Raw genomic sequence first — 27,433 nt, forward strand, 5'->3', positions numbered from 1 at the left:
TTGAGGAAATGATGTTAATTTCCTGCAATCTTCTCTTCCATGGATGTGGTACTTACATCATTTAAATTATATCTTGAAACATTCTTTTTGTCAAATTATCTTGTTTTGCAGAAGTTGTGTAAAATGGCTTACTCAGTACAAATTGATGGCAAAGACTATCAGGAATTTGCTTTTGATATACAGATGTACTTTTTAAAAGGTAGATACAACTGGCCTATTCCTTTGTATGTAAAGAAATATTTTCTGTTGAACAATCAGAGATCACTGATAATTCTTTTTTTTTATTCTTTACTTTTTTAAAATTGTACTTTAGATGAAGATTTAGAGAACAAATTAGCTTCTCACTAAACAGTTAGTACACATATTGTTTTATGACATTAGTTAACAGCCCCATGACATGTCAACACTCTTCCTTCTCAAACTTGGGTTCCCCATAACTAGCTTTCCTGTCCCCTCCTGCTTTCCTGTCCTTGCCCCTGAGCTGTTGTGCCCCTTTAGTCTCGATTTGTTTTATGGGCCTGTCTAATCTTTGGCTGAAGGGTGAGCTTCAGCAGTGACTTCATTACTGAGCTAAAAAGGGAATCCACGGGCCATACTCTTTGGTTTTCATCAGTCTACGTCAAGCCAGTAAGTCTGGACTTTTTTTGTGAGTTAGAATCTTCTTCTATATTTTTCTCTAGCTCTGTCCAGGACCATCTATTGTGATCCCTGTCAGAGCAGTGAGTGGTGCTGGCCAAGCACCATCGAGCTGTACTGCACTCAATCTGGTGAATGCCATGGTAGTTGTAGTCCATTAGTCCTTTGGACTAATCTTTCCCTTGTGTCTTTAGTTTTCTTCATTCCTCCTTGTTCTGAAAGGGATGAGACCAGTGGAATATCTTAGATCGTCACTTCCAGGCTTTTAAGACCCCCGACACTATTCACCAAAGTAGAATGTAGAACATTTTCTTTATAAACTATGTTATGCCAGTTGAGCTAGATGTTCTCCGAGACCATGGTTTCTACAGCCCTCAGCCCAGCAATTCTGTCCCTCAGGGAATTTGGATGTGTCTATGGAGCTTCCGTGACCTTGCCTTTTACAAGTTGTGCTAGCTTCCCCAGTATTGTGTGCTGTCTAACCCTTCACCAAAGTTACCACTTAACTATTGTCTACTGTTTTTCCATTCCCACTCCCTCCCCTCTCTCGTAACCATCAAAGATTGTTTCTTTTTGTGTGTAAACCTTTTCATGAGTTTTTATAGTAGTGTTCTCATACAATATTTGTTATTTTGTGATTGACTTATTTCACTCAGCATAATGCCCTCTAGATTCATACATGTTGTGAGATGCTTCACATCATTGTTCTTTATCGTTGCTTAGTACTCCACTGTGTGTATGAAACATAGTTTTTTATCCATTCATCTGTTGATGGGCATCTAGATTATTTATGTCTTTTTGTTGTTGTGAACAATGCTGCAATGAACATGGGTGTCCATATGTCTCTTCATGTGACGGCTCTTATTTCTCTAGGATATGTTCCCAGAAGTGGATTGCTGGATCATATGGCATTTCTATTTCTAGCTTCCTAAGGAATTGCCATATCATTTTCCAAAATGATTGTACCATCTTGTATTCCCACCAGCAGAGCATAAGAGCTCCAACCCCCTCGCAGCCTCTCCAACATTTGTTATTTTCTGGGATTTTTTTTGTGGCGGTAATGCCAGGGTGAAATGGTATCTCAATGTGGTTTTGATTTACATTTCTCTAATGGCTAGTGATCGTGGGCATTTCCTCATGTGTCTGTTAGCTCCTTGAATGTCTTCATTGGTGAAGTGTGTTCATTTCCTTTTCTCATTTTTTATTAGATTATTTGTCTTTTTGTTATAGAGGTATTGGATTTTCCTATAGATTTTAGACATTAGAACTTTGTTGGATTTGTAATAGCCAAATTTTTTTTCCCAGACTGTAGGTTCTCTTTTCCTTTTTTTAGTGAAGTCTTTTGATAATCATAAGTGTTTAATTTTTAGAAGATTCCAGTTATCTAGCTTGTCTTCTGAAGTTTGTATATTGTTTGTTATGGTTTGTATCCTGTTAATGCCGTGTATTAGGACCTCTAGAGTTGATCCTATTTTTTCTTCTATGATCTTTGTAGTTTTTAGTTTTATATTTAAGTCTTTGATCCACTTTTCAATTCGTTTTTGTGTATGGTGTGAGGTATGGGGCTTGTTTCATTTTTTTGCAGATGAATATCCAGTTTTGCTAGCACCATTTGTTAAAAAGACTGTCTTTTCCCTATTTGATGTACTTTGGGCCCTTGTCAAAGATCAGGTGACCATAGGTGGATGGATTTACGTCTTGGTCCTCAATTCTGTTCCATTGGTCAGTGTGAGTCTGTGTATCAGTACCAGCTGTTTTGACTACCGTAGCTGTATATTATGTTCTGAGGTCAGGTAGTATGTGTCCTCCTACTTTATTCTTCTTCTTCAATAGTGCTTTACTTATCCAGGGCCTCTTCCCTTTCCATTTAAAGTTAATGATTAGTTTTTCCATCTCTTTAAAGAATGCTGTTGGTATTTGGATCAGGATTGCATTGTGTTTGTAAATCATTTTGGGTAGAATTGTTATCTTCACAATGTTTAGTCTACCTGTCCATGAGCATGGTATGCTTTTCCGTTTAAGTAGATTTCTTTTGGTTTCTTGCAGTAGTGTTTTGTAGTTTTCTTTGTATAGGTCTTTTACATCCCTGATTAGGTTTATTCCTAAGTATTTTTTTTTTAGGGGTTATTATAGGTAGTATTGTTTCCCTGACTTCCTTTTCTTAGTTCTCTTTATTGGTGTGTAGGGATCCAGCTGATTTTTCTATGTTTATCCTGTGTCCTGCTACTGCGTGGAATATTTCTATTAGTTCCAGTGTTTTCTAGTTGAGTCTTTGGGGTTTTCTATGTATAGTATCATAAAGAAAAAAAAAAAAAAACCCAAGTGCCATATCATCCACAAATAGGTACAGTTTTGCTTCTTCATTACCAATTTAGATGCCCTTTATTTCTTTTTCTTACCTTATTGCTCTAGCTAGAATTTCCAGGGCAATGTTAAATAGGAGTGGTGATAAAGAGCATCCTTGTCTTGTTCCTGTTCTCAAGGGGAATATTTTCAGCCTCTGTTCATTAAGGATGATGTTGCCTGTTGGTTTTGTATAGAGACACCCTTTATTATGTTGAGGAATTTCACTTCCATACCTATTTTATTGAGAGTTTTTATCAGGAATGGGTGTTGGACTTTGTCAGATGCCTTTTCTGCATTGATTGAAATGATCATGTGATTTTTTTCTTTTATTTATGTGGTGTATTACATTGATTTTCTAATGTTGAACCATCCATGCATAACTTGTATGAATCCTACTTGATCGAGGGGTATTATTTTTTTGATATGATGCTGAATTCAATTGGCTAGAATTGTGTTGAGAATTTTTGCATCTATATTCATGAGAGATATTGGTCTGTAATTTCCTTTTTTGTGGTGGTTTTGCCTAGTTTTGATATCAGGGTTATGCTGGCCTCATAGAACGAATTCGGAAGTATCCCTTCTTTTCTTTGTCCTGAAATAGTTTGAGTAGTACTTTTGTAAGCTCTTCTCTGAATGTTGCTTAGAATTCTCCAGTGAAGCCACCTGGGCCAGGGCTTTTCTTTTTTTTTAATTGAACTTTAGATGAAGGTTTACAGAGCAAACTAGTTTCTCATCAGACAGTACACACATTGTTGTATGACATTGGTTAACAACCCAATGACATGCCAACACTCTCCCCTCTCAACCCTGGGTTCCCTATTACCAGCTGTCCTATTCCCTCCTACCTTCCAGTCCCTAGGCCAGGGCTTTTTTTATTATTATTATTGGGAGTTTTTTAAATACCTTTTCAATCTCTTCTCTTGTTATGGGTCTGTTTAGATATTCAACATCATTTTGTGTTAGTTTGGGCGGGTAAATCACTGATCATTCTGAATCTACATATAAAACCAAGAAATTCGATTAAGCAAATATATATTGAATACCTATGTGCAAACCATTAACAACAACAGCATGTGAGACTAAAATTTGAATGACAGACAATTCATGTACCAAAAAGTGACAATATAGTGGAGCAGTGCAATGAGGTGGACTGGAGAGGCAGGGAGGAGAAGGGTGTGGATTTTGGTCCAGGTTCTAATCTAAACATTATGAGTCAGTGGTAATTCAGTGATAGAATTCTTACCTTCCATGTAAGAGACCCAGGTTTTATTCTTGGACATTACAATTCATGTGTAGCCACCACCTGTCTGTCAGTGGTGGGTTGTGTGTTGCTCGGTAACATAGAAAGAGAGGAAGACCCTCAATGAGATTAATTGACACAGTGGCTGCGACGATGACCTCAAGCATAGCAATGGTTGTGAGGATGGTGCAGGACTGGGTAGCATCTAGTTATGTTGTGTTTGGGGTTGTCAAGAGTTCAGGGTGACTGGATGTCAGCTAACATTGAGACATTGTGCAAGTCATTTAACCTCTCTTTGCTTTCCTTTCTTCTTCTGCATTATGGGGATAATTAAATGTATTTATCTCAGAGGCAGTTTTCATATTAAAACTTAATAGAGTAAATGTGTATATTTTAAATGCCAGTCAGAGAGTTGCTCTGAAGCTTGACTGAAGGAGTAACCACGCTAAATTGAGAATTTTGGGAAATGCTTTAGGAGGAGATGATGTTTGAAATATAGTTATGAAGAATAGTTAAGATTTTAAGAGGTGGCCAGGCAGGCAAAAAAGTAGCAAGTTAAGGGAACATAAGAAAAGGCAACAAGTGAGAAAAAAGAGAATATTTAAGAATAGCTGATAGAATAGAGGTAGGAAACGCTAAAGGATTTTTATAGTTCCTGTGGATAAAAATAAAGACCTGTTATACTCAGAGGATTGCTTTGAGCAAGTTTATCATCCACTGCACTTTTGGTTGTAGGTGACAGAACTCAGCTCATATGTGCTCATTGAGTGTTCTACTGGTCACTTTGGGCCTTTGCTGTGGCTTGAGCAGAAAATCTGCATATAGACTTAACTAAAGTCATGTTATAACTTCTGTGGGCGGGAAACTGGAAACCTTCTTAGGGATGCTTGGGGCACTTGTGGTAGTTACTCAGGGTTATCCAGAATGAATGAAGTAGTTCAGGTGTTTACAATTCAGTTTTGCCCAGGTATTTCTGACCCACCAATACATGATAGCTGACTAGACTGAATAATTAAGCAGAAGTTACCTCTCAATTTCTATTTGATCAAGAGAGTTAACCACCTATCAACTAGTCCCTATAGCAATGACCATGTAACCTGAAATGGAAAGAGTCAAAGTGCCAGAAAAATGGAGCCAAATTGGTCAACCATAGTCAACACTGTAACCTCTCAGTTTTTTCATCTCATTAATGTCAGTGGTGGAGCCCTGGTGGCACAGTGGTTAAGAGCCCAGCTGCTAACCAAAAAGTCAGCAGTTTGGATCCACCAGCCACTCCTTGGAAATCCTGTGGGACAGTACTACTGTGTCCTATAGAGTCTCTATGAGATGGAATCTACTCGATGGCAATAAGTTTGATTGTTTTTTGTTTTGTTTTGTTTTTTAGTAATGTCAATGATATTTTCTTCCACTCCCATTTCAGTTATTCCCTCATATGGTCATGTTTAGATCTTGTTATTATCAATTCTTCTGTACCTCTACAATTTTTATTTCACATTCTTTGACCATCACATCCTATTTTTTCAGTGCACTTACTCTAATGTTCCTACCTTAACAATTGTTCCACCTTGAGGCTCCAAATCCTTTGATCCTATCATTGCTTTTAATAGCTATTACTTCCCACTCCTAACATTTTAAAGATTTCTTCCATCCATAGTCACCCCAATTTCCTTTCTTTTATTCTCCTGACAAATTCCCAACCCTGATTAAATTCATCTCTCATTTCACTCAGTATCTTATCTGGAGCAGCTGAATGGATAAATTCTATCACATTGTAGATGGTACACCCCTCAAATATATCATCAAAATCGCACAGGAGGATTCACCACTGTCAGACTATGTTGTTGTTGCTGTTAGGTGCTGTTGAGTTGGTTTCGACTCATAGCGACCCTATGTACAACAGAAGGAAACACTGCCCAGTCCTGCACCATCTTCACAATCATTGTTATGCTTAAGCGCATCGTTGCAGCCACTGTGTCAAAACATTTCCTTGAGGGGCTTCCTTTTTTTCTCTGATGCTCTTCTTTACCAAGCATGATGTCCTTCTCCAGGGACTGATCCCTCCTGATAACACTTCCAAAGTATGTGAGACGTAGTCTCTCCATCCTTGCTTCTAAGGAGCATTCTGGTTGTGCTTCTTCCAAGGCAGATTTGTTCGTTCTTTTGGCAGTCCGTGGTATATGCAATATTCTTCATCAACACCACAATTCAAAGGCATCAATTCTTTTTTAGTTGCCCTTGTTCATCATCTAGATTTTGCATGCATGTGAGGCAATTGAAAACATCATGGCTTGGGTCATGTGCACCCTAGTCTTCAAGGTGACATCTTTGCTTTTCAACACTTCAAAGGGGCCTTTTGTAGTAGATTTGCACAATGCAATGAGTCTTTTGATTTCTTGACTGCTGCTTCCATGGGTGTTGATTGTGGATCCAAGTAAAATGAAATCCTTGACAACTTCAATCTTTCTCCATTTATCATGATGTTGCTTACTGGTCCAGTTGTGAGGATTTTTGTTTTCTTTATGTTGAGGTATAAGCCATACTGAAGGCTGTGGTCTTTAATATTCATTAGTAAGTGCTTAAGCCCTCTTCACTTTCAGCAAGCAAGGTTGTGTCATCTTCATAACACAGGTTGTTAATGAGTCTTCCCCCAATCCTGATGCCCCATTCTTCATAGAGTCCTGCTTCTCAGATTATTTGCTCAGCATACAGGTTGAATAGGTATGGAGAAAGGATACAGTCCTGGTGCACACCCTTCCTGACTTTAAACCATGAAATATCCCATCTATGTACAGGTTCCTCATGAGTGCAATTAAGTGTTCTGGAATTCTCATTCTTTGCAATGCTATCCATAATTCGTTATGATCTACACAGTTGAATGCCTTTGCATAGTCAATATAACACAGGGAAACATCTTTCTGGTATTCTCTGCTTTCAGCCAGGATCCATCTGACATCAGCAATGATATCCCTGGTCCCACGTCCTCTTCTGAATCCAGCCTGAATTTCTGGCAATTTCCTGTCAATATACTGCTGCAGGCAGTTTTGAGTGATCTTCAGCAAAGTTTTACTTGCATGTGATATTAATGATAAAAAACTCGATAATTTCCATATTTGGTTGGGTCACTTTTCTTGGGAATAGGCATAAATATGGATCTTTTCCAGTTGTTTGGCCAGTTAGCTGTCTTCCAAGTTTCTTGGCATAGACAAGTGAGCACTTCCAGTGCTGGTTCCGTTTGTTGAAACATCCGAATTGGTATCACATCAATTCCTAGAGCCTTGTTTTTGCCAGTGCCTTCAGTGCAGCTTGGACTTCTTCCTTCAGTACCATCGGTTCCTGATCACCTACCTCCTGAAATGGTTAAATGTCGACCAATTCTTTTTGGTATAGTGACTCTGTTTATTCCTTTTATCTTCTTTGGATATTTCCTCCACTGTTTAATATTTTCCCCATAGAATCCTTCACTATTGCAACTCGAAGGATGAGTTTTTTCTTCAGTTCTTTAAGCTTGAAAATGCTGAGCATGTTCATTACCAGACTATACTACAGCTATTCTCTGGTAAAATTCTTATTATTTGAAACAACTTTCTTATACCTCCCTTTCTGTCCTCAAATCTCAAAGATTCCCCCATCCAAGCTCCACTTTTCAGCTGATTTTCTTTTATATATAAAATATATACAATAAGATTAGCACTTACTCATTAGCTTTGCACCACCAATTCTACTAAACAACCTTCATCTGTTTTCAGTTTTCCTGCCATCACTTCCATTACAATAGAATAATGGTCCCAATTCATAATCTAAAGTCAGTCCCACTACTTTTGTCCTGGATCCCATTTGTTGGCACCTTCCAAAGAATTTTCCTTCTCTAAATAGCTTCTCCTCCTCCTACATTATCAGCATATTCTGATCTATTAGATTATAAGTATTAGCATTACACTAGTCTAATAACACCCATGACAAATTAGATCAAACAAAACAACTCCTTTGACAACATTTGCTCTCTCTGGCTATCCCACCATTTCGTTATTCCCTTACACAGAAAAACTCCCAGCCTCCATTATCTCACCTCCCATTCTCTACTCTCCAATATACTTTTGTTCTCACAATTCTAAAAGAGATCTTAAAACCAGCCAATAACTTACATATTGAAGAAGCCAATATAAATTCTCTGTTCTCATCTAACTTGGATTCTTGGCAGTATTTAACATGGTTGACTACTCCCTCGTTCTTGAAGCACTATCTGTGATCTTGTCGCACCATATTCTTTGGTTTGTTTTCGTTTACTCGTCCTATGGTTCTTTCTCTTCTAACAGATGTCTAAACGCTGAAGCAATGAAAGGGTCGGTCTTCAACCGTGACTCCTCATGTATCTATGCACACTCTGTAGGTGATCTCAACTTGTCCCAGACTAATTCTCTTCCATAAATGCTGAATGTATATATCATTCTGCTTACCTGACATTATTTGTGTTTCTAACACACATCTGAAATTCAATTTGACTAAAAAGAAGCTTTTGTTTTTTTTCCCAGCAAGTCTGCTCTTGTTGATCCAGAATTAAAAAAAAAAAAAAATGTTATTCTTACTCTTCTCTTTCTTATTCCCATACCCAGATCTGTCAGTAAATCCTTCTAGTCAGCATCCAAGGATTCCCCCAAATCATCATTTCTCACCATCTCTGCTACTTATACACTTTTCCAGGCTACCATCATGTTCCACCTGGACTACGATAAGTTCCAACTTAGTCTCCCTGCTACTTCTTGCTATCTTATTGTTTTTCACAGAGCACCCAGAATGATTTTCCTAAAACAATAATCAGATTCTGTTACTCCCTTTTTAACATTCTATTAACTTCCTAGTATCTTCAGAATATAATCCAGACTTTTTACCGTAATTGGGTCTTCTCTTTGACTTTAGGGCCTGGCTTCAGTAGCCTTCTTCCTGTTCCTTGAACATGACAAGCATGGTATCATCGAATTTTATTTTTACTTGGAATATTTTTCTTCCAGATATTTGCATGGTTGCCTGTTTATAATTTAGGTCTTTAGTCCACATCACCTTGTCAGAAAGGCCTTCTGTAATTACTGTACCTAAAAGATCCCACTCCATCACTTTCTAACCCAGTATATTATTTTATATACTTTCTGACACTTATGAGTACAGTGACAAAAATTATCTTATTATTTCAATTCCCTGTTTACTGTGTATTCCCACCCCTACAATGTAAACTCCTTGAAGAGAGTGATTTTGTCTGTCTTGTTCACTGCTCTGCCCCTGAAGCCTGGAACAGCCTTTTCCACAATTTTAGCACAACTTAGATGTTCAGCAAATACATATTAAATACATTATTCTAAAATTCACGTGTAGTATTGAAAACAAATGTTCCCATTATATATTCCTATTTGGGAAATTTTAATGGAGAAAAAGCAGCAGCAACAAAGACAACAACAATAATAATAGCTATGATGTTACTTGGTATGTGACAGGGATTGTGCAAAAGACTTCATGAACAATTGCATTTAATCCTCACAACAAACCTATGAGTTAGAGACTATTATTACCTATTATCATCTTACAAATGGGTAAGGAGGCTATAGAAATTCAGTAACTAGCCCAAGTTCATATAGTTGGTGAACGGCCAGGTATGGGCTTGAACAGAGTGCTGCATGATACCAAATGCAGTGATCCTACCCACACTGCTGTGAGCTCTAAGAAGGTAGCCACATTATAGAATTTTAAAATCTTAGTGTTTGAAGGGAATTTAGGCTGACCTGATCCTCTGCCACACTCCAGTTGAACAATTGCTTAGCCTTTGATCTTGCATCTATGTTCCTATATTTTCCACCCATTGGTCTTAGTTTTACCCTGTCCCTTTCAGAGATGTGGTTGTACATAGTAATTCATTTCTTTTATCATATATAGGTATTTTTCAATCAGGTGTCTGTAAATGCTGGTGGCCTTTGGCAATCTAAGTAAACTGTTACAGTTCAAGACCATTCCAGAGACAAGGACTGAGTAAATATTAACAACCTTCCTGTGCTTGGTTGGAGCTTGAAAGGACTGAATAACATCAACAAGCAAGCTTTTGTCAATCACAGTCTAGACCAGATTAGTCTTAAAGTCCAAGGAAGAAGCAAAGTTCACCTTAGTGCAGAAGTTTCTGTACAGCTCTCCCAGTTATTGTGTTCAAGTTTAAGGGAAAGAAAATGATGAAGGAGAAAGAGAAAACCATTGCTATTTTGAAGGTTATAGACACTTCAAAGCTAAAACTGGTGAGCAAGTGCACTTTGGAGTTCTTTCAATGTTTGGAGATTGAAACCACCTGAAATATTGAATTTAAACTTTATAAATGTATAATTAATATAAGGTATGTAGAAATTGAGCTTTGAAATGCATAAAATATATAATCTGCTGTATCAGCAAGCTTGTTTCCATATGAGATGCTTTTTAGGGATCTGGGCTTGAGGAAAAAATTTTGGAAGTTTAGCAAAGACTGTTGAAACTAATCTTTTACTGTCAATTTTTCATCAAAGAGGTACGGTTCCAGTAATTGTTTGTTATAGTGTTTATGTTAAATTAATAACTTTTTAATTAACTTAGTACTAAATAAATTATGTGTATATGAAATGTATGATGCAAAATATATTTACAAGTTATTTGAATTTTACCTATGAATCTTTTGTATTTTACCTCTTTCTTTGAGTTACAGGCCAGCTCGGCAAGGACAAGGGATCTCCCACTCCCACTCAATACATTTTTTTTATTCAGTCATGATAGAACAAAATGATAATAATAATAACAACACAGTAGGCCTCCTCTGTTCAATCTTTGTTATTCAGACCTCAGAGCCCTCCTTTGGCAAATAAAATAAACTTAGAGGGATTTCGATGGTGTGTTTCCTGAAACTGGAAAAATCCTAGCATACTGCATTTAGATGAATAAATACCAAAAAGAAAAGAAAAGGATCTTTCAAATACCAGTTTTTCATGTATGCATACATTGTGAAGGTGTATGCTCCCCTACAGGGTTTCCTCTTTAGGCCTGAAGTTTATCTTCCTTTTATGTCTGCAGTTATTCTGCTAATAGACTGATGCTCACTTTCTCCATTTTAGATTCACAGTGACCGTCTTCACAGAAAACAAAACAGAGAATTCAAACAACTCGAAAATTCCCATGAAACTAACACTAAATATGTGGGATATATGTGTGTGTGTATATATATATATAAAATGTATGTACATATATGTACTCTATATGTCTGTGTGTGTGTGTGTAGAGAGAGAGAGAGAGGCAGTCCCCAGAGTACAAACGAGATCCATTCGTTAGCCTGTCTTTAAGTCGAATTTGTAGGTACGTTGGAACAGGTATATACTGTTCTTAATTAGCGTCATGTAGTCAAATGTGTGGATTAGTCAAATGTTTGTCTTAGTATACAGTATATATTTCCGAGTGGTTAAGAGTTTGGCTGCTAACCAAAAGGTGGGTCGTTTAGATCCACCAGGTGCTCCTTGAAAACCCTATGGGGCAGTTCTACTCTGTCCTATAGGGTTGCTTTGGGTCAGAATCGACAGCAGTGGGTTTGGTTTTGGTTTTTATGCGCCTAAAACACTTATTACTGCCAAACAACACAATGTTTTCATGAGCTTCACAAAGGAGTGTATGTGTTCATTATCACGAACCATTATATTTAACTCGGATTTTTAATATGATAGGCTTTATGGCAGCCCGTTCTTAAATACGAGTTGTCTGTAAGTCAGACATTTGTAACCTGGTACTGCCTATGTATATATTACATATATATATATATATTTCTTTTCCTTTTGGTATTTATATTGAGAAATTATCTTGGAATATAATACCCATTGCCTTCAAATTGATTCCAACTCATAGCAACCCTACAGGACAGAGCAGAACTGCCCCATGGGGTTTCCAAGGAGCGGCTGGTGGATTCGAATTGCCGACCTTTTGGTTAGCAGCCAAGCTGTTAATTACTATGCCACCAGGGCTCCAGAAATACAATATGTGATTATACATATAAGATTTTCTTTCCTTTTGTATTTATAATGAGGAATTACCTGGAGCTATATATCCAGAAAATTTTCAGTGTTTTAGTTCAATAATCAATTTGCAGAACATGAGAATATACTATGGTGCCCTCTCTCTTGCTGAATGAATATAAATGAAGAGGGCTAAAACAATAAAAATAAATTAAGTTTGAAAATTTATATCAGAGTTTATTAGTCCTAAGTGATTTGGTGAAGGGAAAAATAAACTAGGCTGTCATGAGCGACAGCATCAGGGAGAATTTCAACCTGGAGCTGAACCTTAGAGGGTAGGTTGGATTTGATACTTACTGAAGGGGTGTGGACTTCTGAGGTATTGATAATAGCAGTGGGAAAGAACAAAACTGAGGAAAAATACATTCAATGGCTTCCAACCTATTTGAGTATTTGGAACACCTTTTATCACTGAAAGTGTTGAAGGCAAGGATCCTTCCAAAATAGGCTAGGTAGTAAAAAATCCAGCCTTTGTGTCAAACAGACCTGAATTTGAATCCCAAACCCTCTATTCATAAAGCTATATAATCTTGAGCAGAGCTTTAGTTATTTTATATTAAAAATGGGAATTTTAATATTTAACCTATAGCCATACCCATGCCGTCCAGTCGATTCCAACTTATAACTACCCCATAGGACAGAGTAGAACTACCCCCACAGGGCTTCTGAGGCTATAAATCTTTATGGAAGTGGACTGTCACATCTTTCTCCCATGGAGCCGCTGGTGGGTTCCAACCTCTGACCTTTTGGTTGCAGCTGAGCCCTTTAACCGTTGTGCAACCAAGGCTCCTTTTTACCCTATACAGTTATTTAAAAAATAATTGAGATATTTAAGTATTATCATGAAACATACTTAGCTTAATACCTGACATATAATAAATACTCAGAAAGTTTTTTTTTTTTTTTTAATGAGGAGAAATGTGCTGAAATCTCCCACTGTGAACGTGGATTTATTCATGTCTCTATAATTCTTTAAAATTTTGCCTCATGTATTTTAAGGTTATTTTATTAGATGCATGCATGCTTATAATTGCTATACTTTCTTGGAGAATTGAGCCTCTTATTATTGTATAGTGACTCTATTGTTTCTAATGTTTTTAGTTTTAAAGCCTATTTTCTCTGCATTAATACAACTATATCAGTTTTCCTCTGGCTATTGTTTATTTAAGGAGCCCAGGTGGTGGAGTGGGGCCCTGTGGTGCAGTGGTTAAGAGATCAGCTGCTAACCAAAAGGTTGGCAGTTTGAATCCATTAGCTGCTCCTTGGAAACCCTACGGGGCAGTTCTACTCTGTTCTATAGAGTTGCTATGAGTTGGAACTGACTTGACAGCAACAGGTTTGGTTTTTTGGTTTTGGTAGCACAGTGGTTAAACAATTGACTGGTCAGCGGTTGAAAACCACAAGTGGCTTCTCTGGAGAAAGATGTGGCAGTCTGCTTCCATGCAGATTTACAGCTTTGGAAATCCTGTGGGGTCATTAGGAGTTGGAATTGAGTCAACCCCAGTAGATTTGGTTGGTTTTGGATCATTTGGTGGTTATATCTTTTTTCCATACTTTAACTATAAACTTTTGTGCTTCTTTTTGCTATGGGGTTGTGTCTCTTGTAAGCTACATATATCTGGGATTGTCTTTTAACTCAATCTCTCAAACTTTTAACCTGGGAGTTTGACCTATTTATATTGATTATCATTTACAAATTTCACCTGTTTATATCAGTTTAATTTATTATTTCAGATTGTCCCATTTTTTCCTATGTTTTTCCTTAATACTTTCTTACTGCCTTTACGTCATTTAGTCTCCCTGTTACCCCAACCCCATCATGCTGATATTATCTAGATTAATATCGAGTTTGAGGTTTACTCATTTTTCACTTTATCTTTGATTTTTGGCTTCTTTTTAAAAATACATTTACTTTACCAAGATTGGAGCCTGGTGTGGCAGTGGTTAAGAGCTATGGCTGCTAACCAAAAGGTCGGCAGTTCGAATCCACCAGCCACTTCTTAGAAATCCTATGAGGCAGGTCTACTCTATCCTATAGGGTCACTATGTGTTGGAATTGACTTAATGGCAATGGGTTTTGTCACAGTATTTCATTACTTTTGCTTTATACCTTTTGAAACAGCTCCTTTAAATCTCTCGTCCTATTTACGTACTTCACCCAAAACAGTTTTCAATGTTAATCTTTGTGGAGTGAGCCTACTTACACATTTTATACCTAAGAATATTTCTATCACGTCTCATATGTGAATGGCATTTGAGCTGGATATAAAAGTCTGTGTTTAAAATTTTTTCTCTTAATACTTTTGAAAAATGATATATTTTCTTCTTTGATCCAATTGAAAAATGTTATATTAATTTGATTCTTGTCTCTTTGTACATAATCCTCTCTTTCTCTCTTTAGGCTTTTAGATTTTTCTCTGTCAGTGTATATTCTTAAATTTCACTATCATGTGTCATGGTGTAGGTTTTTCCTGTTTTTCTTTTTTGTCATTCTATAGAACTTTTGATTTTTAAATCCAATTAGATAGAATAAAGATAAAATAAAATTAATACTTCCATCTTTTATTTAGTGTGAATTCTGAGAAATGTATCTCTATTATATTTTAAGTTATTTTCTCCTTTCCACTTTTATTTTTCTCTCCCTTTGAGGCTCCTATTATCTGTATTTTAGTTCTTGTAATTCTGTTTCATGCTGATTATGTTTTCTTTAATATGTTCTATTTCTTGGCCCTTTCCCTCATCCTCCTGGGAGATTAATTTGGTGTTGTATTCACTAATTCCTTTTTCAGTGTATCCATTCTATAGTTGTCTTTATTTCAAGTATTATATTTTTCTCATCTCCTCTTTCTGCTTGGTTATTTTTATGTTTACTCCTTCTTATTTCATATTTAAAAATATCTTCCCTTATTTCTTTTAGAATTTCTATTAGGCTAATTTACGAATCTAGATTGCATCTATTTTTTGCATTTGATATATTATCTAACACTGTACGTTGCTTTGCTTTTGAAATAGTTATTTTTCTCAAATGTTTTGTTATTTTCACCTCTAAGTTCATTTTCTTCAGGGTGTATTGGCTACTGCTACAGGAAGTGTATTCGTGAGAAGGTCAGAACTCAGTTCATTTCAGTCCTAGTGGCCTCGATAGTAGAAGTTTGGATAAACACTAGAGGGGAGTGCCTTAGACACTAGAGAACCATTGCCAATCATTCCTCACTTCACAGCCAGTCATCAGTTTAGGTCTTTACTTTTTCTAGCAGAAAGAAGCATGGGCTAATAGAGGAGGATGTTCTATGTTGTTGGAAGATTTTATGATACATTCTTTTTTATGTATCTTTAAAGTTTCAGAGTTTGTTAATAATAATAGGTTTCTATATTGTTCGGTCAAAGATTTTGTTTTACAGAGGAATAATCTTTTTTTTAAGCAGAATAATAAATATTTCTTCATAACTTGTCTATCAGAGTTGCCTACTGATGTACAAAAATAAAGCTAAGGCTTTGCGCTTAGCTGCCTAATTAAAACACTTTGACAAAAGTAGACATAACTACTTTGTAAACCCTTTCGGATGTGTATGCAATCTTTAAATTTTTTCTAACATTTTATACTTAGATCCTTTAATTGAGAAAAAGACACTTTAGATTGCATGAAGGGTATTATATACTTTGAAACTGAAACCAATTGTCTAATCATATTCAAAAAGCGATTAGCCATTTACATGAAATAGAGTAGTACCTACAGCATAAAATTAGGTAGGATATTAATCATGGAGCTTTAGGGCATACATTAGACAATAACCAAGGTCAGAGGAAGATGTCATATAGCTATGGTTAAGTAGGATTAGATTCATTATTAGAATTTCAGCCCCACTTCCAAAGAATCACACATTGGCTACAGTATGACCAGGTAATGTGGACCCAGTGAAGGGCTATAGTTAGGAAGCTATCACTTTATTGTCACAGTCTGTATGTAATATGACTCCTTTTCTTCTGTAACATTTCTGCAATTTGCCACTTCTGCATTGAAATCCATCTGAATTCAAGATCTTCAGATGAAATATGCCCTTTCCCTAGTTTCTTCCCCCTCACCCCCGTCTTTTTGTTCAGCATGCCCATTATGTCTCTCAAAGGCACAGTGGAAAGTACAATTCAGGTTGGCGATGCCTCAGCTCATAACCAACAGGCTTTTCAAAATGAGCTTGGAAACTTTTCACTTTTAAAAATATGACTAAATGATTCACATCTTAAGGAAATAACTACTTTTTTGATTTATTCCTAGTTGTACTTTTCTAATACTAACACATATCATCTCCCCAGGTTAGATGAACTTTGTTCCTACTTGCTGAGGAGGAAATTAAGAAGGAATAAGTGCCTGACTTAAGTAGGTCCCTTCTAAAGTCCATAAAGTAAAAATACATCTTACAACAATGGAATTGTATAAGCTAAAGATGAAGAGTCCTAACAGAGTTAATAATGAAAAGAACCAGTATATGGAAATAAATCAGAGTGCAGTCAATAATGCCTTTCTCCATATGCACAGAGACTGAAATATTAACTGATTTCCAGTGTTTTCAATGTTTTTTTTTTCCTTTCAAAATGATGTAATATTTACTAATAGAGTTTCATGGATTGTTATGTCAGAAAATAATTTTGGTCTTATGTCCTTTCTTCACATTTGTTTTCAGTTTGACTTTATAAGTGTCAAAAAAATTTCCTCAGTTTGAATTAAAGTTTTGCATGAGGTGGGAACATTGAGTTAGATTCTCTGTAATAACGTGGTTATAGCTTTGTTGGATTACATTTACTGTTCCTTGTCGTTGAGGAGAGGAAAAAAGTTTCTACTTATTCAGTTTATGGCTTATTTGCCTAGAAATGGGATAGAGATACTTAGAATGGAAATACATTAAATTTCCAAATCCTAAATCTTAAATCTAGCTGTCCTATAATAATGAATACTAACTTGAATTATTAATATTGTTTAAGCTTAATTTTCCTGGGTGATCAGAATCAACAGGCACATTTTGAATAATGACTGAAGTGATTTTGAATCGTGTTTATAAAGCATCTTAGCTTTCTGAAAATCTAATCCCAAGAAATGCTTTAAGAATTGCATTGTTGCTGTAACTCAATGTACCAAAACCCTGCTGGCATAATGGTTAAGAGCTATGGCAGCTAACTGAAAGGTTGGCAGTTTGAATCTACCAGGTGCTCCTTGGAAGCTGTGTGGGACAGTTCTACTGTGTCCTATAGGGTCACTATGAGTCAGAATTGACTCAACAGCAATGGGTTTAGTTTATATCCACTAGAGAAAATAGCAGTTTTAGAAGACTTTTGACTACCAGCTGGTATACTTAATAATAATCTAGAACATTAAGTGTACAATGAGAAAAAGTATGTCTTCTAGGAAGGAAAGAAATTTTCTCACTTAATTAACTGTGTAAAACACCTCTTGACTGTGAGCTGCTGGTAGCAGTAATGGTATTAACAAGGCTTCCAAAATACTTGACCATTATACTTAATTTGTGGTATGCAATCAGCTTTCCAACTTGCTAATATACATATTGATCTTTTTCCCAAAAAGATATTTTTAATTGTATTTATTTATAACCAGGTCATATGGTGGATCAAACTTTTGTAACTTTGTAAATATTAATCATAAGTTTCCTTCAGGAATGGTCTGTTTTTTGCTTAAATATGAATCCAGAACCCAAATAGCCTCATTCAAAATATCTGATCCACAATCATTCCACAATGTATTTAAAAACTGTCAATGCATACCCATCTCTTTTTAACATTGAAATGGTACATATCACAAATCATCATTAATAAAGTGAAAAATTTTAAATGGAAAATTTAAAATAAACAACTAATTATATCAATGCTTACAGAAGGTTTACTTGGTTTTTTCTTTCTTTTTCCTCTCAAGTTGTCTGGAAGTATTTTGGATGTGTACAGTGGTGAGCAGGGGATTCCACCAGCTAATATGGGACTTACAAGTGCTTCCTGTCCAAACGGTCTACCAAGGAAAAGAGAAATCACAGGTAATGTTGCTTTTATATTCTTACTTTTTTTTAAAATCAACTATATAAGATATGAGTGACAATACATTACCAAGCCAAGCTATCCTCATATATATTTTCAAAATAGTTAAAATAGGAGACATTTAGTGAGAAAAATCAACCTTTTTTTTTTTCTATGAAAACCATACAGCGAATTAATGTGACATACAGTTTAACTGAATTTTTTCATTATTTTAGGAATTGGGCAAATATATACTTAGGCTCTGTCTAGACATATATGAGAGCTTGATTGAGTCCTTCACTTAACAGTTTCATTTTGATATTGAATAGATTCAATTTATTAACATGTTTGCAGAATTATGGAGTAAATAAGGGCAAAATAAGTCTACTTTTCGTATGTAAAATTTTATATAAAAGGAACACTTAATTACATTTGTCCCTTTTTGGCTTGATTTACAGATGTCATAATAGACTTGTATGCAGGACTTTGAGCCAGTTCCTTCTGGTTCGAAATCCTGCTGAGAATTCACATTTCCTTCCCAGATACTGAATCAGAATCTATAGTTTAACAAGATCTCCAGGTGATTCTTATATATAACTTCCTGGGAACTTGTTATAAATGCAAATTCCCAACAGGTATTCAAACCAGAATGAACCTGTTGGAAGCCCTGCTTATGCATAACTCTCTCGAGGGGGACCCTCCTCATTCTCCATAGTTCAGTTTAAAATGTGTTAGAAATCAAAGGTATTATAGGAACGTGGCCAGATTCCTCCAGCATATAGATTAGGAAATCAAAGGTCAAAGACGTTAAAAAGTCATAAAGCTGGTTAGAGGCAGAACTGGATCAAAGTAAGTATTTCCTGACTTACAAGTCCAGTGTTAGTTCTACTGTAGGAATATAATAAAATCAATTGAAATTTCCATAACAAGTTTTTAATTTGAGCTCACTCACTGGACTTTTAATTTTTACACAATTAATAATACTAACGTTTTAGTAAATACAAGGTATCCACCTTTGGCATCAAATCAATAACTCAAAATGTTTATATATTCAAATGGTTCGGACTAAACTAAATATTCAGACTAAAAAATATTGTTTTAAATAAACACATGGAATTAGGGTGTGTGGTTTTTAAAATTATAATCCAAGAATTGCTGTGTAACAAAGTACCCCAAAACTTAGCATCTTGAAATAATAAACTTATTTTTCTTTTACAATCTCTGTGGGTCAGAAATCCAGCTGTGGCTTAGCTAAGTTCTGAATCAGGGTCTCTCGTTAGATTGCAGTAAAGTCGTCAGCCAGAGATGCAATCATCTGATAGCTTGACTGGGGCTGGAGAAAATACCTCCAGGGTGGTTCACTCACAGTCTTGGCATGTTAGTGTTTGGTCTTGGCAAGTAGCCTTAATTCCTTAACTTGTGGACCTCTTTATACGGCTCTTTGAGTGAGCTCATGACAACTATCAACCCAAGAGACAGCAAAGATGAAGCTGGAAAGTGTTTTATGACTTAGCCTTGGGAGTCACACTAGTCATTTCTACAACATCCTACTGGTTTCACAGGTCAGCCCTAGTCAATGTGGGAGGGAACTACCAAAGGTGTGAATATAATGAGGTGAGAATCATTGTGGGCCACCTTGGAGGCTGGCTATACAAACATTATCAACCATGTAGTGCACAGAGTGAAATATAATTTACTAGAAGAGAGCGTAGTGTTGCCTGATGCGTATATGAGGAACCTTCAGATGTAGAAAACTACATTCCACCTTTTGGGATGTAGAAAATTAAACTATTTGAAGAATTTAGGTGGGAATCATTTCTTTCTGAATCTCAAAATTCTGCAAGTAATAATACTGCAATATGCTCTGGCAGTTTAATATTTGCTGTGTACTGTATCTCTTTTAATCCTCACAAAATTCTGTCATTCCCATTTACAGATGAGCCTGAAGCACAGAGAAGTTAGGTAATAGATTCCAGGGCTACTGAATGGCAGGCCAGGACACAAATCCAGGTTTTACTGACTCCAGAGCCTGAAGACTTTATCACACTGTCTCTTACTAAAGAGTATTCTGTTCCAAAATTTCAAATATTTGTGTTAAAAAAATTTATTAAAATATTTTGAAGTAAATTTGTCTTTTCACCTAGTATTTCTGGATTATGTTGATTGGGGGGCATTTAAGGTAGAACTAAACACCGTTTCAATTATTTTCCTTTTGGTCAGAAACTGATACTCGAGCTTTGGCAAAAGAGAGGCAAAAAAAGGATAACCACAACCTCAGTGAGTATATATATATATATATAATTAATTAATGCAGGGGGGAATGTGTGGAGGTTAAAAATCTGTGGCATTTTCTCGTCAATCCATAAGCATTTTGATGTCAGAGTGACCAAAAATTAATTGCGCATGGTAATAAATTGATCTACTTCAGGAGATTTAAACAATGCAAACTGTCAGAAGGGCTATATATTTTCGTGAAGTGAAACATCACACTTTCTCTTGTTACTTACTCTTCTCCCAAGGAGGCTTTCTGTGAGGGAGGTGAGTGCATTCATTGACTCAAAAGTTTAAAGAGACCAAAGTGACTTCAGAAAATATACAACACTTAAATAGCAAGACACACAACTCCAGGTTCTCATTTTTCTGGGTCAATCTGCTCCTCCCATCGTAATGCTATGTTATTTGAAAGGCATTGTTTATGCTGGACTGCTTAGTTCCACCTTTGGGAGGAGAAAAAAAAAAAAAAAAAAGAAAAGCTCCAGTGGCTTTCTGGGGTCAATTTGACTCTGATAACCAGTCACCTGAGATGGAAGAATGCAGGCAAGAGAAGCAATTCAGGGGCAAGGCTGAGCTCTAGAGTGCTTGGTCATGTCTCAACTGCTTAACTATGTTAAGTGAGCTTCAGTAATTGGGTGTGAAGTCTACTTAGTCTGAGAACAAAAAAAAAAAAATTTTTTTTGAGAAAAGAACAAAATAAATAAAGCCCTACAACAAACCATCGCTTCCGTACATGTGATTAGCTTAAATTGATTCTACAGGTACTCATGAAACCTGTACCTGTTTGTAACGCATCCACCTACGTCTCAGAGTAATCAGTTTGCTGACTGCGGGACAGTAAGGAAAGGGCGCTTGTGTAGTCCTGGAGAAAAAATGATCCAGTTCCATAGCACTAGAGGCAGAGCAGGTCAACTTTGTTCCAGATTATGAGACAAGTAGTAGACGATTGAGGAGTATTAATAGTTGGTAGAAGGAATAAATACATCAGGGAACTATAGGCTTCTTTCAAATTTTGTACCTGCTGAACTATTACTCTCCTTGCTCCTATCTTCCCTCCTGTATGTGCTCAGCTTAAATAGCAGATCATTTAATGTACAGTGAATTCCCTGGGTGGTGCAATCAGTTAACGTGCTTGGCTGACTGAAAGGCTGGAGATTTGAATCCATCAAGGGGTGCCTTAGAAGAAAGGCCTGGTGGCCTACTTCTGAAAAACGAGCATTAAAGACTTTATGGAGCACAGTTCTGCTCTGACACACACTGGGTTGCCATGAGTCAGAATAGTGGCGTGGTATTTAATGTAGAGTATGATAGGCATCTGATATGCCCATTTTCAAAGTGTTTTCTAATCTCGATTCACTTGCTGAATGATCTGCTTATTAGGGAAATGAATGTCAAAAAATTAGTATCATAAATTTAAGCATACTTAAAATATAAATGCAATTAAATGTAAGTATCATAAATGTAAATAGAATTAAACGTATGTATATTTAAAATACAGGGACAGCCCTAAAATTTATGAGGATGTGGCTAGAGTACAAATGAAGACAAATGTCTAAATATGTAAAATATATAAAAGTTATAAATTAAGCTAGAAAGTGCTAAATTAAATACAACTCATGGTGACCCCATGTGTGCACAGTAGAAGTGCTCTGTAGGGTTTTCAAGGCTGTGACCTTTCAGAAGTAGACCACCAGGCCTGTCTTCTGAGGCACCTCTGGGTGAGCTGGAATTGCCACCCTTTCAGCTGGTAGTCGAGCACTTAACCATTTGGGTCACACAGAGACCTTATGGGCCACCGTGAGTCAGAATTGACTCCATGGCAAAACTAATAAGAACAACAACAATCCTCCCTAAAGACTGAATGGTCAAGTTTGAATTTAGAATTCTTGGATCCTCTGAGCTCTGGATGGGCATGTTGGGCAGAGCAAAGCTAACTCCCAGCCTGCAGCCCGCCCTACACTTCTCCCTACCCCAATTTCATTCTGCACTGCCAGTGGCTTCCTCGAGCACCCCCTCCTTTACATCTAAGCTCCATCCACACCACTGCAAACAACAGCCCCTTGGTACATCCTGATGTCATGGTCTACCCTCAAGAGAATGGGACTGGGGAAGCAGCCTGCACAGGCTCTGGAAGTGGGTCCAGGGCATTTGGGCAGGAAATTCCTGGTGCGATTTTCTAAGTGGGCATAGTGTTCCCTTGCCCTGTGAACACCTTACCACGTGGGGAGTGGTGTGGCCATATAAGCCAAGAGTGTGTCCTCTTAAATATGGGGTCCAGGTAGGATCCTCTCTTGCCTGGATCTAAGGGAAGGATTGAATGAATATATCAAAAATTTTGTGAAAAATGGAACCATTGATTCACCACCACATACAACATAAAATAATTTAGTAATTTCTTAAAACTTGACTCCTTTACAAATAATTAGTACTGGCTATAAAAAAATTTTTTTTTTTTTTATGAGTAACATGGAAACCCTGGTGGCGCAGTTGTTAAGGGCTACGGCTGCTAACCAAGAAGTCGGCAGTTTGAATCCGCCAGGTGCTCCCTGGAAACTCTATCAGGCAGTCCTACTCTGTCCTATAGGGTTGCTATGAGTCAGAATCGACTCGACGGCACTGGGTTTGGTTTTTTGGTTATGAGTAACATTAAGGAACCCCGGTCGCGCAATTGTTAGCGCTTGGCTGCTAATCAAAAGTTTTGCAATTCAAACCCAGCCAGTGCCTCCACAGGAGAAAGACCTGGTGATCTGCTTCCATAAATGTCACAGCCTAGGAAACCCTACGGGGTACTTTTCTGTCACATGGGGTCACTATGAGCTGAGAATCAACTCGATGGCACCTAACACCACCAACAGGAGCAACACTGAGGTATCAAATTTCTCATTATAGTTAACCTTTAAACAAACAGCAACAACGCCTTTATGGACCACAGTCTAAACGGAGTTGAACAGATGCTACTGATGCTTTACGTACGGTGAATTTAAATAATAGATTTTAAAGGAGCATCATGGGACTAGACCAGCCCCTATTTTGAGCTATTTTGAGATAAAATTGTTTGTGAACCATCCTTCATAGCTCTTCTTCATCTTAAATGCCTGGTGAACGTAATAATTATTAATAAACTATTACTGTAAAATATATATGTTTTTCTATGAGCTTTACCCTTGTTTTTTTTTTTTTCTGTTCAGTTTTTTTAGGTGCTGTAATTTAGTTGTTGTCTTGAATCACACACACATGGAAAACAGGATTGGTGAAAGGGGGGAAAATTCTCTTGGGAATCAATTATATTCCAATCTAGAGGAAGCCCAATGTATTATTCCTGAAGGTCAATCTGTTCATAGCAATTTGCTTTGTACAGTAGGTTCACCCAGACAATTGATATTCTTTCATGACTTCCCTTGTTTCTAGCAGCTTGTCTCAAGTGTGTATTATTTAAATATTTTGCAATTTTTTAAAATATATATATTTCTTCTTTATGGCCTTTTACTTCATTCATTTCCCTAGAAACCATGACACATGTTATTATTGAAAATATATACAAGTATGTGCTGGGATTCTAGATATTAGGAATATAGAGTAGGCAAGGGTCAATAGAGGAAGCTCTACTTATTTATAAATCTGACATTTATTGAACATGTACTACATGCACAAAATTGCTATAAGCAATGAATGGAAAGGCAAACATCAAGAACAGTCTCTAAAACTCCGGGACAACTAGGTGGTGCCTGCCTACCACTACTGACTGCTCTGACAGGGATCACAATAGAGGACCCCAGACAGAGCTGGAAAAAAATATAGAATAAAATTCTAACACACAAAAAAAGACCAGACTTACTGGCCTGACAGAGATTGGAGAAACCCTGAGAGTATGGCCCCTGGACACAATTTTAGCTCAGTAATGAACTCCTGAGGTTCACTCTTCAGCCAAGATTAGACAGGCCATAAAATGAGACTAAATGGGCGCACCAGCACGGGGCGAGGACTAGAAGGCAGGAGGGGCCAGGAAAGCTGGTAACAGGGAATCCAAGGTCGAGAAGGGAAAGCGTTGACATGTCATGGGGCTGTTAACCAATGTCATAAAACAATGTCTACTAACTGTTTAATGAGAAGCTAGTTTGCTCTGTGAACCTTCACCTAGAGAACAATTGAAAAAAGAAAAAGAAAAAAAAAAAAACAGTCTCTGAATAAGAACCTGTATCAGTAATTTTCAAAGTTGGAGCCCCAGACAAGCAACATTAGCATTATCCGTGAACTTCTTAGAAATGCAAATTCTTGGGGCTCACCCTGTACCCACTGCCATCCAATTGATTCCAACTCATAGCAATGGTACAGGACAAAGTAGAACTGCTCCATAGGGTTTCCAAGGCCGTAATCTTTATGGAAACAGGCTTCCACATCTTTCTCCCCTGAAGCTAGGCTGGTGGGTTTGAACTGTCACCCCAGACCTAATGAAATCAGAAACTCTGGGTGTAAAAACAACCTATTTTTACAAGCCTTTGAGATATGCTTACTACAAGCCAAAGTTTGAAAACCACTGCTCTGACAACACTGAAAATTTTAAATTAGTAAAATATATTTGTAATCAACATGCATTCATTTAGCACCTCCTATATATTTTTTTTATATATTTTTTGGAGCACTGGTGGCACAGCGGTTAGGAGCTTGGCAACTGACCAAAAGGACAGCAGTTCAAATCCATCAGCCACTCCTTGGAAACCCTAGGGGGCAGTTCTGCCGTTTCCTATAGGGTCTGTATGAGTCAGAATCGACTAGAGAGCAACGGGTTTGTTTTGGGTTTTTTTAATACGTGAAGTCCCTGAGTGGTGCAAATGATTAAGCCCTTAACTACTAACTGAAAGATTGGCCATTCAAACCCACCCAGAGGGGCCTCAGAAGAAAGGCCTGGCAAACTGCTTCCAACAGGTCACGGCCTTGAAAACACTATACAGTGCAATTTACTCAGCAACACATGGAGTCACCATAAGTCAGAAATGACTCAGCATCTATGGGTTTGGGTTTTTTGGTTTGTATGTTGAACCAAAAATAAGTAAGACAATAGTCCCTGTCCTCAAGACGGTCATATATACCTACTTCGTGCTAAACATTGTGTTTGGCCTTGAGAGGGGACGGTGAGAAGAATACAGCAAGGTATATGACCTCAAGGATTACAATCCTAAATGACTGACAAAATGGACATATGAGAAATAAGGAGCAAACCCAATAAACCTATACATATTACCAGAAAGAAAACAAAACCAAGCCATTGCCGTCGACTCGATTCTGGCTCATAGTGATCTTACAGTGTAAGTAAACATTATAACGTTTCAAAGAATAACAAAAAATGTTTTTTGAGACCAAAATGTTGCTTTTAAGACATCGTGAATCATTTAGTTCTAATTCTAATAATGTATGTTTTTAGTTCTAGAATAAAACACATTGGCATTATTCTGTTGTTGGGGAGTACTGTCTTTTCATTAAATGGAATTTTTTTGGCCCACTGTGTCTTAAAGATTATTAGGAAAGTTTACAGCTGACCAAAAGTGAAGTGTACTTTTAATGAGAATAATCAATAATATTTCTTTTTTAATAGTTGAAAGAAGAAGAAGGTATAATATTAATTACCGAATCAAGGAGCTTGGCACTCTTATTCCAAGGTCTAATGATCCGTGAGTTCAACAATTATTTCTGTAATAATGTTATAGCTTCAATACCTGCCCCCTCCCAAAAAAAATAGGTGGGAGGGAAGAGGAGAGGGTGAGAACCAAGGACTAAGAAACTAAGCAGCTTATGGCAAAGATAAAGCTATTGCTGGTCTCATTTTTAAAAATTTATTCCAGACATCAAGACTGTTACTAAGAGTTGTCCTTCTGAGCTTTAGAAAATAAGTAAACTATTCCTTCTCAGTTCGTAGGGTCTTTCCGTATGGGAACAATTTTGGCAACTTTAGTGGGAGTATCAAATACTGTATTTTTTGATTATAGCAATTCTTCCAATTTAAGATTTATGTATGTGAAAATTGAATTGCCTTATTTTCAGAGGTCCCAAAATTCAGGAGACATAAAAGTAAAAAAAACACAGAATTCTAAAAACTTGCTCATTTGATGCCAACCAAATAATTGACTAAGTCAATTAGCAAATAGGTTTTGGTGTCACCCAGACACAAACTCAAACAATTTGTTAGAGGTTGGAAATCTCATGAAATATTTGATTAAATAAAGTATCAGTTAGGTCTGTTGAATGTTTCTTTGAGAACATAAAACATGATCTATATCATTACTAATGATTTAAATTTTTTTTTCATTCAAACTGACAACTGGTATCCCCAAATACTGACAATTACCCATTATTTAGACATGATGATATTTGATAAAGTCATGTTTGTGAGGTCTGAAGATTTTTCCTTAAATCCAAATATGCTATTTCACTTCAGCAATTCAAGAATTGTGAGAAAGAGAATATAGTATTTAACCTCATAAAGGTACTAGATATTGAAGGCATCCAGAATAATATGGCAGAAAGATAACTGGATGGATAATCTGAACAACATGGTCATTGTTGAGGCTCTACTCAAAACTCCTCAAGGCTTTTAAAGCCTGGGGTATGCAACTTCTCTGTTAGTTGGAGAATATCAGTCATCTCTAGAGGACTAGGTTTTTATAAAAATAAAATCAAGTAATGTGTATGAGACTACTTGGTGCATTACTAAGCTTATGTGAGGGATTATTATTACTCTACATTTTTATAGAAACTTATCTAAAGGCTCCTTTCTAGTTCTAATTCATTGCCTGGAGCAAAGATGGCAAACTTTTCCTGTAGAGCCAGGTAGTAAATATTTTAAGCTTTGAGGACCATACAGCCTCTGTCACAA

At 36.7% G+C, this 27,433-nt stretch overlaps 1 protein-coding gene across 8 annotated transcripts in view; it reads left to right on the forward strand.

Annotated features, from left to right (window-relative positions):
* TFEC (transcription factor EC) overlaps positions 1-27,433 on the forward strand; it is a 205,354-nt gene that overhangs the window by 166,287 nt on the left and 11,634 nt on the right. For 7 of the 8 annotated variants that reach the window (XM_049893992.1, XM_049893991.1, XM_049893993.1 and 4 more), the window contains 3 exons: positions 18,197-18,311; positions 20,512-20,568; positions 26,156-26,231. In XM_049893992.1, the coding sequence (XP_049749949.1) occupies positions 18,197-18,311; positions 20,512-20,568; positions 26,156-26,231 (248 nt within the window). Of the gene's footprint in view, positions 1-10,353; positions 10,492-18,196; positions 18,312-20,511; positions 20,569-26,155; positions 26,232-27,433 lie in introns of those variants that run through there. The other variant, XM_049893998.1, reaches the window with a different exon arrangement.

This window comes from Elephas maximus, chromosome 8 (assembly GCF_024166365.1).
Source record: "Elephas maximus indicus isolate mEleMax1 chromosome 8, mEleMax1 primary haplotype, whole genome shotgun sequence".
Lineage (NCBI taxonomy): Eukaryota > Metazoa > Chordata > Mammalia > Proboscidea > Elephantidae > Elephas > Elephas maximus.